This window comes from Tursiops truncatus, chromosome 1, assembly GCF_011762595.2.
Source record: "Tursiops truncatus isolate mTurTru1 chromosome 1, mTurTru1.mat.Y, whole genome shotgun sequence".
In the NCBI taxonomy this organism is placed as follows: Eukaryota; Metazoa; Chordata; class Mammalia; order Artiodactyla; family Delphinidae; genus Tursiops; species Tursiops truncatus.
This window is the reverse complement of record NC_047034.1, coordinates 4140955-4160319: the sequence shown is the minus strand read 5'-3', so window position 1 is coordinate 4160319 and position 19365 is coordinate 4140955. Positions and strand designations below refer to the sequence as shown.

General features: G+C 39.3%; 1 protein-coding gene across 20 annotated transcripts in view; it reads left to right on the top strand.

Moving 5' to 3' along the window:
- NEK7 (NIMA related kinase 7) overlaps positions 1-19365 on the top strand; it is a 153112-nt gene that overhangs the window by 105470 nt on the left and 28277 nt on the right. For 7 of the 20 annotated variants that reach the window (XM_033849228.2, XM_033848954.2, XM_033848930.2 and 4 more), the window contains 3 exons: positions 5326-5364; positions 11255-11349; positions 15405-15560. In XM_033849228.2, the coding sequence (XP_033705119.1) occupies positions 5326-5364; positions 11255-11349; positions 15405-15560 (290 nt within the window). The remainder of the gene's footprint in view (positions 1-5325; positions 5365-11254; positions 11350-15404; positions 15561-19365) is intronic. The other 13 variants (XR_004524445.2, XR_012329860.1, XR_004524419.2 and 10 more) reach the window with 8 other exon arrangements.

Here is a 19365-nt window from a genome sequence, read left to right as displayed (position 1 = left end):
TTCCTGCCTATCTTCTCTGTGAAGTAAAGATTTTGATGGTTTGAAACTGAAGTTCACTAAGCAAAGTACGTTGAACATCAAGAATTAAAGTTTGAACTCTAGCCTACCAAGGTATTTGGACCCAATAAAAATCCTATGTAGGAGGATCAGGAAAACTCTTTGCTAACAAAGAATATGTATAAAATAACAAGGACAGAAATTGTGACATAGATTTATGTTTGTTGACAAGTTGACCCTAATTTTTGCTTTTAAAGAATTATTGCCCTCCTGTGTTACTGACATATATTTTTATTTTTAAGAGCAAATTTAAAAGATTGCTTTTAACATAAACAATAAGGATATATAGTGCAGCATAGGGAAATTTAGCCATTATTTTGTAATAACTTTAAATGGAGTATAATCTGTAAAAATATTGAAACACTGTATTGTACACTGGAAATTTATAATATATAAATTATAATATAATAAAAAATAAAAGATTGCTTTTATTTTTCCAAAAAGTACTTGAAAATGTGGCCACCTCTACAAATTTATTTTGCTCACAGAAAATATGATAAACTGTATGTTTTACAGTTGTTGTTTTTTTTCTGATTTTGCTGAGGATTAAATCTGTAGGGCATGATTTATTTATTCACAGTGCAGGTTTAAATATTAGTGAAACTACAAATGAATGAGACCTGTATATCGTTCATAAAGGAAAATCCGAATAAGATTACTTTGAATGAAGTCTGTTCTGATGCCAAATTTTGTTTAATTTTGTAAAGGAGATTTTTTTCAGGAATTTAATTCAAAAAGGCAAAAATACCTAGGATTTTAGAAATATCTTGTTGTAGTAACAGATTTATACTTTGTTTATTTCAAAGTACATTTTTTTCAAAAATCAAAGATTTTTCACTTATTTTTATTCAATCATTAGTAAGGAACACACTTCCAAATTTTTTTGTATTTAACAATCCTTAAGAGATTGTCAAGTCCTTGAATTTTTCAGTTGTCTCTTCAGTTTCTCTTTTTTTTTTTTTTTTTTTTTTGTGGTATGCAGGCCTCTCACTGTTGTGGCCTCTCCCGTTGCGGAGCACAGGCTCCGAACGCGCAGGCCCAGCGGCCATGGCTCACGGGCCCAGCTGCTCCGCGGCATGTGGGATTTTCGCGGACCGGGGCACGAACCCGTGTCGCCTGCATCGGCAGGCGGACTCTCAACCACTGCGCCACCAGGGAAGCCCTCTATCTCTTATTTGTATCATTTAATTACATGGTAACATATCGACATGCAATAAAATCTCTGGTTCTCTCACATTTTCTGTAGGAAATGAAGTTGTGTAGGTGGCCACGTTTCCAGTCAGTTTTCACAACCAGTTTTTTAACTAAGGAGTATGTCAACATAAAATAATAATAATTCCTTAAATTCAGGGTTAAAATTACAGATACTAAATCTGATGTTGCTGGATGTTCAGACCATGTTCAGTTCTTCAAAATTGAAAAAAAAAAAATCTCAGAGGCCTTTAGTTTTTCTTCTGCTCCCACCACACACAGTGTCTCCCAGTCTATCCACTTTCTGTCCTGTCCTCCTTAATCCACAACAACTTCATGTTTGGACTAGGAAAGTATCCTCCCTTGTTTGTAATATTCCTTCCCCAAAGACATTATCTGATCATGTTACTTCCTCCAAATATTTGACTGTTCCCTGTGGCCTAAAGAATATCGTGAGAAGTCCTTGGCTTCGCGTTTGGGGTCCTCTAGGTCGGTGTCCGCTGGCCCACTTCCGTCTTTGGCTACCCACCTACCTCATGATGTCCGCCGTGCTTTTCCTCTTGCCTTGTTCTGAACGTGAGACAGAACAGAGGACACCTGGATTTACCTGCCCATTCTTCTGTAGGACCCTGAACAAGCCCTTCATTCACTTTTCCCAGGTTCAGTTTCCTGGTTTCTAAAAATGGAAATGTGGGTAATAACCATCCTATGTCAAGCAACCCCTAACCTAATGATAAAATGAACGCAAACATGTTTTCTGAATACTGCAAGTTGCTGTATGAACGTGAAGTTGCTTATGTTAACATGACAGTGGTGTGGGGAGAAGAGGAGAGGGAAGTCATGTGAAATTTATTTATTCTGTTGAAATACCTGAACTGATTCATTCAAAGACACAGGTGCTAAATCAACTAAAGTTGATTTCCCAACTCATTAATGGGTGATAACCTGCAACTGGGAAAACATTAGTCTGTGTTTACAGTACTTTCATGCTGTTCCATTTACTTAAAGACAGATTCCCATTTTTCTGCCTTCTCCTTGTAGACCTTCTTCTGTCCTGCTCTCTGGCCAGTTCGGTTGGTCAGACGTAGCGCAGTCATTTACAGAGTTGCCTGTGCTCCTGGAGGTGGGGAGTAATGTGCCTGATTGTTCTGTACAGTTTGCAGCCGTTCAGCTCCCTGAGGTCCTCGCAGGAGGATGTGAGCCATGGATGCAAACTGTTCCCCTTCTAGAGCCCAGGAGACTGAGGCATAGGAGGCGAACGGGCTTTGCCAGTGAGGCAAAGCTTCCCCAGTCTGCGGTCCCTCTCCCACCCGGCACTGTATGTTTTTGCTGTATCCGGACCTTGTGGCGTTTTCCCTGACTCTGCCACTGTTTTCTGACTTGTTACTTCCCTCCGTCAGGGTTACCTTATCCCGCTGTGCACATAGCTGAGGGGCCTGCAGGTGAAAGTGCAATTTGCCCCCATCCTGCACTTGACTGTTCTGCATGCCCAAGACCCAGAAGTAAATGGGACGGAAGTCTTTCTTACAACCATTCTGTCTACCAGCAACTGGGGCTGATATTTCTAAGGAAGCGGCTCTTCTAGACTGAAAACTAAAACTTCACCAAAACCTGTGAAGTAGGAACATGGCAGTCAAGGTGTAATTTTTCTCATGTCACCTTGGATTATTTAAAAATAATCCAAATACATGATTGTTAGTCAAACCATATCAAACTGCCCTAATTTCCTGTGATAATGACCCAGAGGAATCGTCCACGGCTACTAAATATCAACCGCAAACGTAGCAGTGAATATGCGCACAGCATTTATTATTTGCAGGCACTTTTAAAGCACATTTTCTCCTCTGTGCCTTCATGTTGTGTGGGGCTAGGGTGGGGATTACCGAGCTCTCTGTGTTTAATACTGAACCTGACCCCCCCACACACCGTCCCTACGGTTCCTGATCCTTTATCCTATTTTCTTTTTTCCGTTTTTCCTGTAGGACTTTGTATCTTCGAATATGCTGTGTTACTCACTTATTACGCTTAGTGCTTTCTGTCTTTCTGCCTCAGCCATGTGGAAGCTTCATGAGGACCGGGTTCTTCATGTTTTTGGTTCTCTGATGTATCTCAGATGTGTAGGAGAGGGCATTGCACATAGTAGATGCTCAGTGCATACTGATCAAGTGAATTAGAGACAGGCTACACATCAAAGGATGGATTTAACTAAATATATCAGTAAGTATAGGTTAGATTATGCCGCAGGAAGAAACAATAACAGCATTTAGTTGCTTGGCACTGAAGCGTATTATTTCTCTGGTCACCCGGAGTCAGCTGTGGGCCCCCGTGTGGGTCCCGGTGGCCGCCCTCCCTCCAGGTGGTCACTTGGCATTTCAGGGGGCTTCAGCCTTGTGTGATCTTCATGAGACGAAGAGATCCTGGAGAATCACTTACTGGCTCTTAGTTAAGTCTTTCTACTTGAGTGTAACACATTAATTCCCATTCGTATTTTATTGGCTACAACAAGTCTCGTGGCCACATCTATCTTAAAGGAGTGGATGAATAATTCTCGCAGGTGTTCAGGAAGAGGAGAACCGAAAACAGTGAAGGTGAGCGCTGTCCCCCTTCATTGTCCATGAGATGAAGGAAACATACCTCATTCATTTGTTTATGTGGTTTGCACTCCTTCTCTCCTTGTTTATTTTTGTGACATACTTGTAGCTATTGCACCTGAAGGGTAATTAGCTCTCTTGATGGGATTGTGTGCCCGGGGCGGGACGGGGGGTTGGGGGGGGGGGGTAGGAAGAGGGAGCCATGGATAGCCTTAGGGAGTGTCCATCATTCTGAATTAGGAGATTCTGAGCAGAGAGATTATTTTTAAATCCAGAATGATTCATGAGGTGTGCTAGAGTATTGGTCCTTGGTGAGTTTTCTCTTGATCAATAAATCTGTAATTTTCCCTCCTGGATGTACTTGTGATAGGGACCTTATTTTGGCCAATTTAAAACATTTATAATAATTATTATTACTCACCCAACTTCAAACACCAGCTGTGGACTGAGTGCCATGTAGCACATGAACTGCTTTCTCTTCTGCATCTCTAATTCAAATCTTTAAAGTGGTTGTGATTACCTGGTTTAGGGTCCTTATCAGTTAGTGAACAACCAGAGCTCTTTTAAATGATAAAAGATCACCATTTTATTATTTTATTCTTCTTATGGTAAATGTATTGGCTTCTACCCCCCCTCCAAAAAAATACCCTCAAAGAATGTACCTCATCCCATCCCCAGACTGTCCAGTGAACTCGTAGAGGTCGAGGATGCTTTAGACCACAAGCATTTCCTGTGGGGTTCTTGGCCTGTGGCTGGCTCGGCACGTGGAATTGGCCCACGTGACGCGTGAATGAATCGTCAGTGCATTTGTGTTTCTTTCCTATTGGTGCCCTAACAAATTCCCACAAATGCAGTGGCTTAAACCAACAGATTTATTATTTTTGCAGTTCTGTAGGTCAGAATTCCAACATGGCTCTCACCCGGCTAACATCAGGGTGCCTGCAGAATGGCATTTTTTTCTGGAGCTTCGAGGGGTGACTTATCCGGGTTGTTGGCAGAATCCAGGTCTTCGGTGTTGCCAGACCCAGGCCCCTTTTTCCTTCCTGTGTCCTCCCGAGGCTGCCTCACCTTCTGAAGCTGCCCTCATTGGCTTCTCCTCCTTCCTCCATCTTCAAGTCCCGCAGTGGCAGGTGGAGACCCTCTCACACTTGGAATCTCCCCTGCCCCTGCCCTTGCAAATGTCACGGACAGGCCAGGGTAGTCTCCCTAGCTTCAGATCCCTTTGCCGTGTGATGTGACGTTCGCGGCGTAACACCAGGTGCCAAAGTGCTGCCCGCCTCCCCGGAGTAGTCGGCCTGACGGCTGGAGAGTCTTTGGTGTCCTCCTCTAAAGCCCGGTAAGGTGACGTGGTTTAAAAGTCAGAGGTTTTAATGGAAGTTCACAGTACTGAAATTAAGCACTTTCTTTTTTAGACAGATGTCTTAACGTTAAAATTTCCCATTTTTAATTATAGACTTTCATCAGTGATATGTGTTTACTTTTCAAGGGAGAAAATACCACACTTGCATTCATGTAAGTTTTGCAGGCAAGTCCTTTTCTATCATTACTATTAGTTTATTAACAGTTCTTTTTTTTTTTTAATTATTTACAAAAGCTTGTTTAATCCTCAAGGGTCGTCTCTCCTTTGTGCCAGTCTTGCTTTTGAGTGCCTTGCCTCCTCATGGACAGAAATAGAAAGCAATTTTAACAAAACTTAATTAGAAAAATTAAACTGCCATAAGATATAACCACATTATGTACTCCAAAGGTATATGTAAGTAATTAAGGGTAGTTATCTGCTATTCAAGCAAATCTACTTGCATCAAAGTTGCATTTATTATTTACAATGAAGTGTTTCCTGTCTGACGGCTTGCTCTAGTGAAAAGGAGAAAAAAAAAAAAACAGCTTAATCATGTTCTAATATGGCATTTTACTTGCTTTCTTAATGTCTCCCGGAAGAGCAAAGATAGTTTCCTTTTTGCATGTACGTGTGTGATTTAGTTATTATATATGCTTGTTGTACCTCCTGAGGATGGAATAGATTTTTACAAAGAGCTGGCTAGGGGGCTCTGATACTGGTCCTTGTGCTGGACAAATACTTGAAACCTCTTGGGGGGAAATTGTGTTGTGGTTGTCGTTGTTGTTTGCGTTACAGGGTTGCTTGAACTCCTCTTTCCCTTTCAAAATGAGACAATGGTTCTCTGATTTTGTAATGTTGCCAGCTGAGTAAACGCATGGCCGTCCTTCCACCAGCATCAGAATTTTCACACTGGGGTCTCTTGAGTGTACAATTCATGCTCCCCACACTATTTCCAAGTGTGACATATCCTCTGATTACAACTCGGAAAATTAGTGTTCTTGAACCAGGCTTTAAAGCAGTTTCATTTTTGGTGCCAAGTGCCACCTGTGGTCACGTGCTTGTCCTTCCCACACCTTCCCTAGCACCTCTCTGTGGGTCTTTCCTTGGCGTGTACCCCATCATAGTTCAGCGTGGTTTGGAGGCTTAAAGGCAGCATATGCCTGGTCAGTACTAAAGACTACTTTCACTGATTTATTTTTAACTTGCAGTCCTTTCTTGACTTAAATAATCAGGCTGGGAAGAAGCTGTTATCTAATTGTAAACTGTGCATGTTTAACCTCTCAGCTACCATAAAAAGTATCTATTTGAAGCAGAGTAGCTGCAGAGAAGCACTGAACCCTGACCCTCACTCCTGGCCTTTGGTGTGTACATGCTGAGACTTGTAGAAGAGTTCTCTGCTGCTTAATTTGGAAAGATACAGACTTTTTTTTCCCAGTCTTATTTCACAGTCGTCAATTTTAATGAAATAACTGTTTAAATGCAAGGGACAGAATGACCTGGCTTGAATTCTACATCCACACCTTACTAGCTTCGTGATCTTTGGCAAATTACCTGACTTCCTTTTGTGTCCTCTCTACAACAAGAATAATAGTAGTAACATCTCATTAAACTACCTCTTGGGGACTCCTCTGATGGCGCAGTGGTTAAGAATACACCTGCCAATGCAGGGGACACGGGTTCGAGCCCTGGTCCGGGAAGATCCCACATGCCGCGGAGCAGCTAAGCCCGTGCGCCGCAACTACCAAGCCTGCGCTCTAGAGCCCACGAGCCACAACTACTGAGCCCTCGTGCCACAACTACTGAAGCCCGCGTGCGTAGAGCCTGTGCTCCGCAACAAGAGAAGCCACCGCAATGAGAAGCCCGTGCACCGCAGCGAAGAGTAGCCCCCGCACACCGCAACTAGAGAAAGCCCGTGCGCAGCAACGGAGACCCAATGCGGCCAAAAATAAAATAAATAAAATAATTCATAAACCACCTCATGATAGCCCCCATTTCACTAGCCAGTGAGCCCCATGAAGACAAGGATTCAGCCTGTTTACTTCTGTCTCCCCAGCACCTAGAACAGTGTGGGCCCTGATAAACTGTTAAAAAGCTCAGCAAGGTAACACATGTGATCCATTTAACACAGTGCCTGGAGCAGAGAAACAGTAACTAGAAAATTTTCTGGGTTTTTAAATGTTATCAGTTACACTTGAAAGATGAAAAATTTATTTAACAAACGTCTTTTGTAGAAGAAATATTGATCTACCACTCAGCCATTCTATACTGACCTCAGATAATACTCCTTACAATTAAGTAAATTTGGCCTCCATGGCGTCTGCCAACATAATTTCTGGGCTGGCTTAAGAGTATGAAGGAAAAAACGAAAATTAATTCCTATTCCCTGAAGTTGTGTGTGTTTGTGTGTGTGTGTGTGTGTGTGTGTGTGTGTGTTTAAATCAAATTGAGGTTTAAGATGAATTGTGTCCTTTCAGTTCTCCCAACAAGGAATGTTCAAAGCTTTCTTTTCTGCAGTTTGTTCTGAGAGAAAGAAGCAACATTTCTAAACTGAATTTGCTTGTTTCTACCCTCTGACGTAAAACATTTCAGTCAGCTGTCCTAGGTAATAGTTTAAAACAGGAATATATTACTTTTTTCCACTTCACTTTCTGTATGGGTGTTTGCAGGGTTTTTATGAGTGCTGGAGAATTTGAGAGCAAAGGGATCTCAGAAACGATCTCATCTTCTTCATCACTGCAACTTACAGATGAGGAAAGTAATAAAAAGAGAAGTTAAGTGGTCCTAGTTAGTTGGTGCTAAATGTTTATAAACTATTGAAAAAATTCTGTATGTAACTTACTCTGATGAATTGAAAGTTATTAGTTTATTCTATAATAGCATGTTAACAGAAGTTTTTGACTTTCTTAAACATATTGTAGAACTTGCGAAAATCAGTCTTCATTTTGTTAAGGATACATTTTAGGATGTATTTATTGTTAATAGAGTACTCCATGTAAAACTTTTCTCATATAGCTAGAATAAGTCAACTAACATAATGGATTTTTTTAAAATATTTGAATGACTGTCTTACTATAAAGAAGGGTCAGATAGCATTTTCAGTTGTTAACAATTTTCCTCTAGTATCAGACTTTCTGTGTTTATAATGTTATCATCCGTTTCTTACTCACTTTTACTCCTGTCGGGAGGTTAAAATGACATAAGTATCTGCTGCAGTGAAATATATTCCCGTTTTACCTCCAGCCACGCATTCTGGAAAGACTAGTGGAATCATGCGTCCTGCCGTCTGAGGCTCCTCAACGCACTGTACTTTGCGTGGTCGTTTTAGTGTCTAATCATGTCACTCTGCACCGCCCCCTTGTCTTGTACAGTCGTTAAGAAGTCACCACATTCTTGAGGCAACAGCACTAATACACACAGCTGTCATGAATTTTAGAAAAAAAGGTTTTTAGGAAATAATCATGTATTCATTAAGTTTGAAATGTGGAGAACGTCTCACTGCATTTAAACGCATTTCGCATTTTCCTGGGCACTTAAACTTTGCGGCTCTGTGCCCAGTAGAGACGGGCGAGGATGGGCAGGGGCCCAGCCTGTGCTCAGTGTCGGCGTCCACGACGGAGGCGCCCTGCGGGGGCAGGTCGGGGAGGCATGGGGGAGGGGCAAGACCTGCCTCTCGCACCCAGGCTCAGCGCTTAGTGATGAGTCTGTCCCATCAGTAATCATAGTGCAGGAGGCAGACTTTCTCCTTTCCCACTTAATGACGCTTTTGGACATGATGTGTCGGTCAGAGAGGTGAGTAGCATACTCAGATTTCCATTTTATTATATACGCAAGATACACATAATTGAAATACCCAAACATGCGTATTTAGTATAAAGACGCTGGTTGCTGGTAATATGAAGGAGAACCCTCGTCTGGGTTTAAAGCCGCAGCGTTAACTCTGTGTGTAACTGTTGGTAATGACCTCCAGCAGCGCCCTAAGAGGCTCTTCTGTACCTTGCAGTTTTTCAGGATTTAGGTTTAGTTTAGTGGGATTCCTAATCATCCTGCTTCTCTGCCTCCTTGGCTCTCAGGCCAGCCGTGTGTTGGGTCTGTGTGGCAGTTAAGGTGTGATGCTGGGGCTAATCTCTGTAAAATGCAAGCATTTGTTCTTCTTTTTCCCTCTCATCAATCTTTCACACTCACATCAAACCCCTAATGTATCAGCAGGTTTCCCAGAGCTACTGGTTAAAATTACCTTTGCTTTTGGTAAACTCTGAACCTTCAAGCCTCACTGTTTTCAGTCGCCCCCTGTGGATTCCGTGAAGCCTCTCTCTGCACATCCCTCACTGCCAGTCACTGGCTTCACGTCCGGGAGCCTGTACAGAGCCATTTATTATTCCAGCTGTACCCCTCCCCCCTTGAATGGAGAGCGTTCAGTATGCCCACAGTTGGTGTCGCTTGTGAAAACTACAAGTGGAAGGGGCCACAGCGCCCAAAGCTGCAGAGCTTGTGTTTATCTGACTCAATAATAATGCAAATTCTTTAAACCTAGCCATTTCTAAAAGTTTCTTGGCTTTTCTCACCCTTAGAGAATTTGGCAAACTCACTTGTTTGTCTTCAGAGGAAATGCTGCAATTAAATCATTTTTTTCTTAAAGTTTGCGTCAAATATCATGTCCGAATACTTCATACTTTAAATTTCTTTTATCCTCCTGTTTGCATACTCCTTTTTTCACTTCTTCAGTTCTGTAAGTACCTCCCTTTCATCCATTCTGACTAGGACCATCCATTACTAGGAAAAATGGATTCCAGTATAGATAGGATTTCTTGTGAATCGCTGGTTCATGATGTTTTCAGCTTTTAGCCCAGCATAGTTTCCACACAGCCGTTAGGTTATAACTTCATTCTTTTGGAAGAAGAGGATGATGCCTTTGAAGATGATGCTTTGACTGTTGATGTGCCTCTTCTTGTTGCCTCTGACGAAACACCGCTGTTCAGCATTCTGAGTTACACTCTCATTAGATTTACTAACTCCTAGGGAGTACTTAAAAATTAGTAGAAGAAGGGAATGTGCTTTTCTCTGTGAGCAGCAGCATAGTTTTGGTAGCTGTTGCCTCAAGCAAGTAAAATTTCTAAATATTGTTCTCAAACTTTGATTTTCTATTTGGCAAAAAGCCTTAGGCAGATGGTGAAATAATAGTCATCTAAGTTTGAGACTTAAGATATTCACTTCCAAAGTCACTTCAGTGTTTTTTACCCTTCAAAATATAATGTATATGTCTTACTTATTTTAAGATATTTAATACATTTTAAATTAAATGTATTATATTAGCATTCCTTATATTATGTTCACATTTTCTAAAATGGTCATAAAAAAACAAAAAATGTACTCACACATCGAAACAAGCAAACCCCCAAATTATCCGGAGTATCTTGTCTCTATAAAGTTCTCAGTAGCAATAGTCTCGGACATTTTTTCAGAGATGTCAGTGACTTTTCACATATGTTATTATATAACCCTTTGATGTACAAAAGTCTGTTTTATTCTTTATAAAGTGGGAGTAAGGTACTGAAGGTTAATGATTATATCATTTGTAATTTTAAGAGTCACAACAATGTTCTAAGGGATGTTTCTGTAAAAGTTAATAAGTATGATTTATTTATATGTACTCTACTCAATTATGTATTGCTGTTTATTTTAAAATTATTATATCATCATGTTTAATTATTTGGGATATACAAGCCATGTTTAAAAAAATCAAGAAATGAAATCAATGTGAGTCACTTAGTAGATTTTTGTGTTAGAATTCCTTTCTTTTTCTTTAGTTATGCTCCCTAGATTCTCCCTGAATTGATCAAAAGGAAATAAAGTGTAACCCACCACACCCTTTTTAAAGTGGGATAGTTGTAAACATGCTGTTCAAGGATCAGAGAGGAAAGAGGAAGTTTAAAAGTTTTGAGTATTCCCCAGCGCAATCTTCTGATCCTAATGAATTATTTTGATGACATTTTAAATCTGGAATTTTGGATGTAATTTCTTAGCACAGCGGCATCTTCATTCTTTTCCTTCTCTTGTTTTATTTGGTTTCTTTCTGCAGTGGGTACACCTTATTACATGTCTCCAGAGAGAATACATGAAAATGGGTACAACTTCAAATCTGACATCTGGTCCCTTGGCTGTCTACTGTATGAGGTAGGTAATGGTGATAAATTCCATATATTGAAGAGGTTTTACTTACTGGAATATATTTCCCCTATCCTAATAGTATATAGTTATTTTTTTCTGGGTGATGTTTAAGAATTAGCTTTTTAATTATGAGGAAGTTAATTCATTGACTTAGTAACTGTTCGTATAATGAAATTTAGTAACTGTACATTTCTACACATTTACTTCCTCTAATATAATTTTAAATTGTTTCCTTTTGATGGGAGTTTTATTTCTTAAATGTTTTTTATGTTAATATAATGTTGCTATATAATCTTACTTATAAAAATACACATTTGAAGATCTATTAAAAAAAAAACTGTTGCCCATGCGTAACAGGATGGATATAATAGAATGGATGTAAAATATGAAAGCATAGTAAATAGCTTTGTCACATTTTTTTTCACTTTTATGTAGATTAATTCAGCTTTAAGGATAGTTTGTAGACAGATAATTCTTCTAGGTTATCACTTAGTTTCCGTGAGTAACGGTTTATATTGGTAAAGCTCAGTGAAATACTCTCTCTCACCTGTTCTACTGGTGATAATTTATCAAAGGAAGATGGAATCATGTAGATAGATCCTCTAGCAAGTACTGCAGTGTGACAGTTTGAGTGAAGAGAAGAAAGCATGCTATGAGCACATTTTATATTCATGTTATATAGTAATGGTATCAGAGAACACTCATGCTAGGGACTTCCGTAATTTACTTCTTTAATTGAATGGTAATTTTCCTAGGAATGTAGGCTTTCAGTCAAAGCTGTTAACTAAAACTTAACCTACATCTCGGTAACTCTTTTAATAAAATAAAATGAAGGAAAATAATACATTGAATCATTTTCATATTTTAAGGTATACAAAGGAAATCTGAACTGGATAGGTAGAAACCAGTGTATTTCTTACTCTTTATTTTATGTCTCGTCTTCCTGACTTAAATGGAATATATGATGAGATCATCTATTTTAATTGTTCCACCTTTACTTGGAAGTAGAGCAGCAGCAGGTTTTTTAAAATGTGTATCATAATCTTTAATTATTATTTTACAGATTGCAGGTTCAAATTTCCTTAATTTAAGGAACCTGAGATTGTTTATTTTGTTCTTCCTACTAAATAAACTAATGACCACTTAAAAAGAAAGAGATTTTAAAAATGTTCTTAAAGAACATCCTTAGGATAATTTTTATTAAGAAAAGTTATGAATTAGTGATAGAACAAAATACATGTTTGTACGTATTCACATGAGATTAAAAGAGATTTATGCTTACTATATTATATTATGTTAATAGGTTGGAACAGTGTTGCACTGATTTGATTATATTAAGTTATTGTAAAGTTTAAAAGGCACTTTGTACATTTTAAAATATTTTATACCTGTTTAGGTGACCTTAGATTCCTTCAGGCCGTAGTCTAATAATATTATCAAAGCAACATTTTCCCTTTATACACCTAAAAGTAAACAGCAAATTGGTTTCCACTAAAGAAATTAAATTTAGCAATGAAAAAGAAAAAGTTCAGTTGAGGTAATAAGCATTTTTTGGGAAGTTTGCTAATTATTGTAGGAGCAGCAGACTCCCATGTCAAAACTCAAATAATTCTTCACATTCTGGATTTGCCTTTGAGAGGCAGTGTCCCATTTTTATGTATACTTGAACACCAAAATAAAAATTATTTCTTTGGACACTCCTCCATTCATGTGTGTTATGTGTTGTGGATGGTTCTGAGTTACAGTATTTAACATGGTAACATTAGTTTTCAGCTCAGCACATTTCCTCAGTTGCTCTGTGTAGGTGATTGGGAAGAACTAGAATTTTTCTAAGGATTTAATTTACCTTGATGCTGTATATCTTTCTGGTTCTGTATTAATAGAATGTCAATAAAAATGCCCAGTAGTTTAGCTTTAAAAAATTGGCCATAGCGTCACATCGATATTTTATATTGTATCCCACTAAGAATTTACCATTCACAACGAAGGAGTGGGAAGCCTTTTTCGAAAACGTATTTTAAACTCAGAAAATTAGACTTTCAGATATTCCTGAAACCTCAAAAAAAAAAACTAGCAGTACAGTTTTAATTGATATGCAACAAAGTAGACTTTACTAATTAAAATCAAGATGCTGTGCTTTTGCTACACGGACCTTTACATGGAAAAGTAGGTTTTACACATTTCCTTTATTGTTCAGTGCAGCAATTGCATCCTTCCAGGGTTGTAGGTTGGTGGCTTACAGTTCAAAAAAAAAAGAGAGCTGCCACCAGCCCCAAAGACAGACAGTGGGCTTTCGTCCCTCCAACACCCCCAGAATACTAATCAGGGAAGTCGGACCCTGGAGGTCAGGGAGCAAGTCAATCATTCTAGCGATCGTCTCAGTGTGGAGGATCAAATTAGCCTGAAAAATTCAGCTGCTGGGAGGAGAGGGCGAGCAGCTGTCAGGGGCAGCATCGAGATGCACTAATGAACCAGATGAATAGTGCAAAAGCTTGAAAATAAAAACAGGACAGTTGACATTTTTCATCTGTCAAAGCAGGAGTTGCATGAAAATATACTATTCCTGTTTAACTCCTTAGGGGACATTCAGATTTTTTTTTTTAACACTGCAGTATTGAGACAAAAGTACTGTAATGAACTCCTGGCACATGATAATGAATATACGGACGTTTACTTAGGGTTTTTGCAAACACGGAGAGACAGTAGTTTATACACACAGTCTATTTTTCAAGGGGGGCATTTTAAAGATTGTGTTTTATCATAAAGTGTCCTCGCATTTCAACAAAACATGTTATTATTATTGTAGCCCCTCTTCTAGAAATTTCCTCTCAAATGGAGTGGAAATTTGTATGTTTAGGGACATGCACCTTGTTTGGGGGTTTCTTCTCTTCGTGGGGAACACCTGTTCCTAAGGCGGTTTTGCAGGAGATCTAGGAAAGGGCTGCCGGGCGGCTCTGAGCTCTGCTTCCCCCCCCAGCCCCGCCGTCCAGGCCGGGAAGGAGTTAAGCTCTGCCTGCAGCGGCCCAGACAGATGAGAGCCATTCGCAGCTCATGTGTCCCCGCCGACGCCCACCCCACCGAGGAGCACTGCTCGGCCCAGCGTGTTGCACGCACGCCCAGCCTGTCTGGGGAATGTACACATTGTCCTTCCAAAATCAAACTTATTAGCACATGTAGAAAAGGGTGACTGACTTGGGGGCAGCGTCGTACTCCGTGTTGTAGTCTCACGCCCGCAGTTCAAAGATTCAGGAGGCGAACATTTTCAATTGAATTTTTAGTTTGTAACCCTGCTAACCGCAGTCCTTGCTCACACCTGAAATCAGGTCAAGTTAGAACCTGGTCTTAAAGTTAAATTCAATAATGTCTTTTTAAAAGGCATTCATTCTTAGAGTCGTTTTTTTTTTCCTACATAAAAATCTCATTTGGATGCCTTGAAGTAGCGGCTAGACTCCTAGGGCTTTTGAGCACATTTCGTGTTTTCGAGACATCATCAAAAAAGAAAAGCAGTTCTAATTCATTGTGAACTAGTTGAGGATCAGTTATAACATTCAGACTGAGAAGACATTTTTTATCTCAAAATAACCTTTTCCTACAGAAACTGTCGTGTGAAATAAAATGTTATGTGTTCGTTCCCCAAGCATTGCTAGATTATAATTCAGTTTTAACTTCAGTTTCATTTTTGTTGTATTGTGACCATTACATGGTTGATATATACCAGTGATGTCTGTCTAGTCATGAGATATACTAGTCGTTCCTGTAGCATTGTATTTACAAAGAGTCTTAAGTTATTTTCTTATTCTTCTAATACTGTTTTATACTGCGTATGTGTGCATGTGTATATGTTTAAATAATTATATGCTAACCATTTCTCCCTTTTAGGAAAGTTTAAATGTTGAAAATAATAACCAAAAATTGAAGTAAGACTTTTTAGGACTTACTCAGTAATTCTCTGAAAAGGATATTCATGAAACACAAAATGCCTACAGAACTTTATTTAAAGTATTTGTAATTACCCCCCCACCCCCCGCAGTGTAATATACTTGATGAAATCTCCCTTAAAGTTACCATGTAACTATATCAGTTTCATTGGGAGCATTTTACAGATGGCTGCGTTACAGAGTCCTTTCTATGGCGACAAAATGAACTTGTACTCGCTGTGTAAGAAGATAGAGCAGTGTGACTACCCACCTCTTCCTTCAGATCACTATTCAGAGGAGGTAAGTCATTTTTCAGTCATGCGTTCATGTTGTTCATTTTGCTGATGTTTGCATTTTATTATAGAATCTTCTTTTATCCATTGATACAAATGACAAGTACAGGTGGCAGAAAGAGCACCTTCATTCCTTTTTCCTTCTCTCGGAGGCTTGGCTGTTAGAGAGGTGACCACAGTTAGTTCATCACGTGGAAAGGAACACAGCACAGCACGTGGTGTGACACCGGCCACTTCCTACGTGGGATGGGAACAGCGGCTGACTGCAGCCTCCTAAACACGGCAGAGGGCAGAATTAATGCCGAAGCCAGGCTCTGGGCGACCAGCATGTCCAGTGGCCCCTCTTAACAGGGTCCCTCCTCATGCCTATGGTCTCAGAGCAGCACACAGTTGTAACTTTCTCTTCTGGCACCACTTCCTTCCCTCCCTTCGGCCCATGTTTTCCCAGAGTGGAAGCAAACATCTCTCAGCTGCATGCGTCTCAGTCTTATTCTTTCAGCTTTACCCTCTTTCCTTTTGCTTTTACAAGATCTGTCCCATCACCACCTCACTGCTGCAGTCAGATTCCTGTAGGAAATGTTTGTGCTTATCACTGTAGATGTGGTAAAAAGTACATTGGGTAGAATTGAAAATCTTAGAGGACTTTACCTTGTTAAGATCTGAGCTGGATCCTTGCTTGCTTTGGGAGCCCACTGAAATGAGTTGTTTGGGCTCCACCCAACATCCAGTTTTTCATTGAACAAAACATCTCCCATTTTTGCCTAATGCATCATGATTTTATCTATATTTAAGGAGGAGATATGCAGAATAGCAGTGTCTCAGGTTAACTAAGTGTGTTCACATAACTGTTTTTGGAAAGCTCACTGGGGACCCACCCAGAGAAACCACTGTTTTAGGACATCTCACCTGCTCATGAGCAGCAGATGTTTTGCCCAAGGAAAATGGAAAGGGGCAAAGGAAAAATATAAAACAATTATAATGTTCACCTTTTAGGTGGTCTTAGCACTCTTTCTATGTGAAATGAATGCAGTCGGTTCCAATTTTATATAAGGAAGAGTGAGTCCATGTAACTTGAATAATAAATATCTCTAAAGAATTTTTACCATATGTAAGGCATTTGTGGTCCTAGGATGTTGAAAGTACCTTTTTTTTCCTAATAGTTTTGATATTGATAATCAATGACGCTTGGTTTTTTTTGTTTCACAGCATTGGTATTCAGGTAATTAGAACAAACTCTTACAAGGCAGTGGTGGTAATTTAGAAGTATTACCTTTATTTGATGTTAATGCTATTATGTTAGCCATTTTTAATTACTATTTTGGGTATAGAATATAAATACGGCACTTCACAAAGCCAACTGCAGAACTCTCGGCCTGGAAATACAGTAGGGTGTGAATAGTCATGCAAAATGATAGCGAGAATGTCAGGGGCCGTCCTTTGTTGTGTCATTCATGCTGTCTTCTTTTTTCCACGAAGCGCATGAATATTTCACATATCTGCATCCTCATCCCCTATTCTTCTTGACTAATTTTCAGACTGTCTGAATTTGCATTTCACATGGTAGCTGATTAGGAGATGCCGAGTGCAGCAGTGAAGCCTCAGCAGGCGGTTGCCATGGTGACCTTCAGCAGGATTTTAATGATGATACCACTAGTGGTTCGTTGAAGTCGGCCTGCCTGCAGGGCTACTTCACTGCAGCTAAGTGTGAAGTTGGATTTGCAGATTCTCAGCCAAGGGGCAAATATCAAAGTCTGGCCCAGATAGAAGAAGGTCTTATGGTTGGGAAAGGAAAACAGATTACACTTTTTTACTTCACTCTATATAGTTACCAGTTTTGAAGAGAGATATAAAGCAAAACATGTTAGATGATGTACTTTCCAAAAAAGATAGTACAGTCTCTCCGATTGGCAAAATTTGCTGTTGCACGATGATAAAACTGAAAGCTGTAATGCGTAGGTAAACAGGGAAACTAATTCTTACTGAAGAAATGAGATACAAAAAATACAGACTAATGATCTTACTTTAATCTGTTCAGTTATGTAGAAAAGTTCTCAGAATAAGAGCTTTGAAATGCAGATGTGCTTAATAAATATTTTCTCTCCTTAAGTAGGAACTCAGTTTGTTTGGAAAATAATTATACAGAATTTATGGTAGCAAAAAACCTGAACAGACTTCATGCTGCCACACTTTAACGGTATCTTAATATTCCTTTATATAGTAGGCTTTACAGATCTTTTAAAAGTCTAAATTGCCATGTAGCTTTTTAGTAGGGCAAAATTTAGGAAACAATGAAAAGTGAAGTATAAAGTTTTTCAACAGTGAACTTTTAGTTAAAAGACCAATCCATTAGGTGTCAATTTTATAGCTCAAATGCTAACAGACTCTATATCTGTTGGAAAACTAAACATTTTAAGCAAATTAATTTCCCACCAAATATCTATTTGAAAGCTTACCAAGTTGATTTAGCTACTGCTAAATTTTTAAGGCTCCTGCCCAAAGAGGACACACAGGGAGCATTTCATGAGAATAAAAGGCATGCCTGCCAACCAGCCTCAATTGATCAGAATCCTGAGGAGCTCTACAAGGTTTATTTCCAGATACAGTCATTCCATTTAGAACAGCTCAGAGTTTAAGAGCTTAGGATTTTTAAATTTCTTATAATCTAAGACATAGATACACTTCAGCATTAAAAACCAAAGCTGAGAAATAGTATCCTTTGGAAGAATAAACCTGTATGTCAGATATTTCCTTTTGAATTAAGTTGTTGTTATTATGTACAGTTCAGGATTCCAGACTGAATTATCTCAGCTGCACATGAATGATATTAGGAACGTATATATATTTGTAGCTGACTAAAGTATCTTATGACTTTTAGTGTTCAGTATTCTTTCCTTTTCTAGTAGTGATCTCATTCATGTAGCAATAGGGAATTACTGTACTTAACAATAAAAATATTGGGTCAAAAAAAAAAAGGTAGATATTTTCCCTGAGATACGTCTTAGTTTTAATTAAACTTGGTATTGTTGGTGATTAAGAAATTAACATCAGTGAAGCAGACATTTATTGAACATTTACTAAGTCCAAGGAGTTGTAATTCCCACGGCCCCTCGTAGTCTGGCCTGGGCTGAGCTCTCCTGGCGTTCTGATCACAGTGTACTCGCTTCTTTCCTGAACTCTGCCCATGCAGGTTGTACTAGAAGGCCCATGAATTTCCTTCTTTCTGTGGGTGCTGCTTCCTTGTGTTGAAGCGCTCCTTGCCTTGTGCTTTATCAGGCAAACTCATTGTCTTTAGAACAAACCATGGCCGTCATCTTCTGCATAAAATTATCCTGCTCCCCTTTCTCCACCCCTCAAACCCTCCTCCCTTGGCAGCCACACTGCATTATAATTGTTTTTTTTCATTGAGGTAGAGTTGATTTACAGTATTATGTAAGTTTCAGGTGAACAACATAGTGATCCACAATTTTTAAAGGTTATACTCCATGTATAAGTATTATAAAATATTGGCTATATTCCCTGTGCTGTACAATATATCCTTGTAGCTTATTTATTTTATGCATAGTAGTTTGTGCTTCTTAATCCCCTTTTGTCCCTCCCCCTTCCCCACTGGTAACCACTCATTTGTTCTCTGTATCTGTGAGTTCGTTTCTTTTTTGTTATAGCCACGTTTGTTTTCGTTTTTAGATTCCACCTATAAGTTATGATGTACAGTATTTGTCTTTCTCTGTCTGACTTACTTCACTTAGCATAATACCCTCCAAGTCCACCCATCTTGTTGCAAATGGCAAAATTTCTTTCTTTGTTCTGGCTGA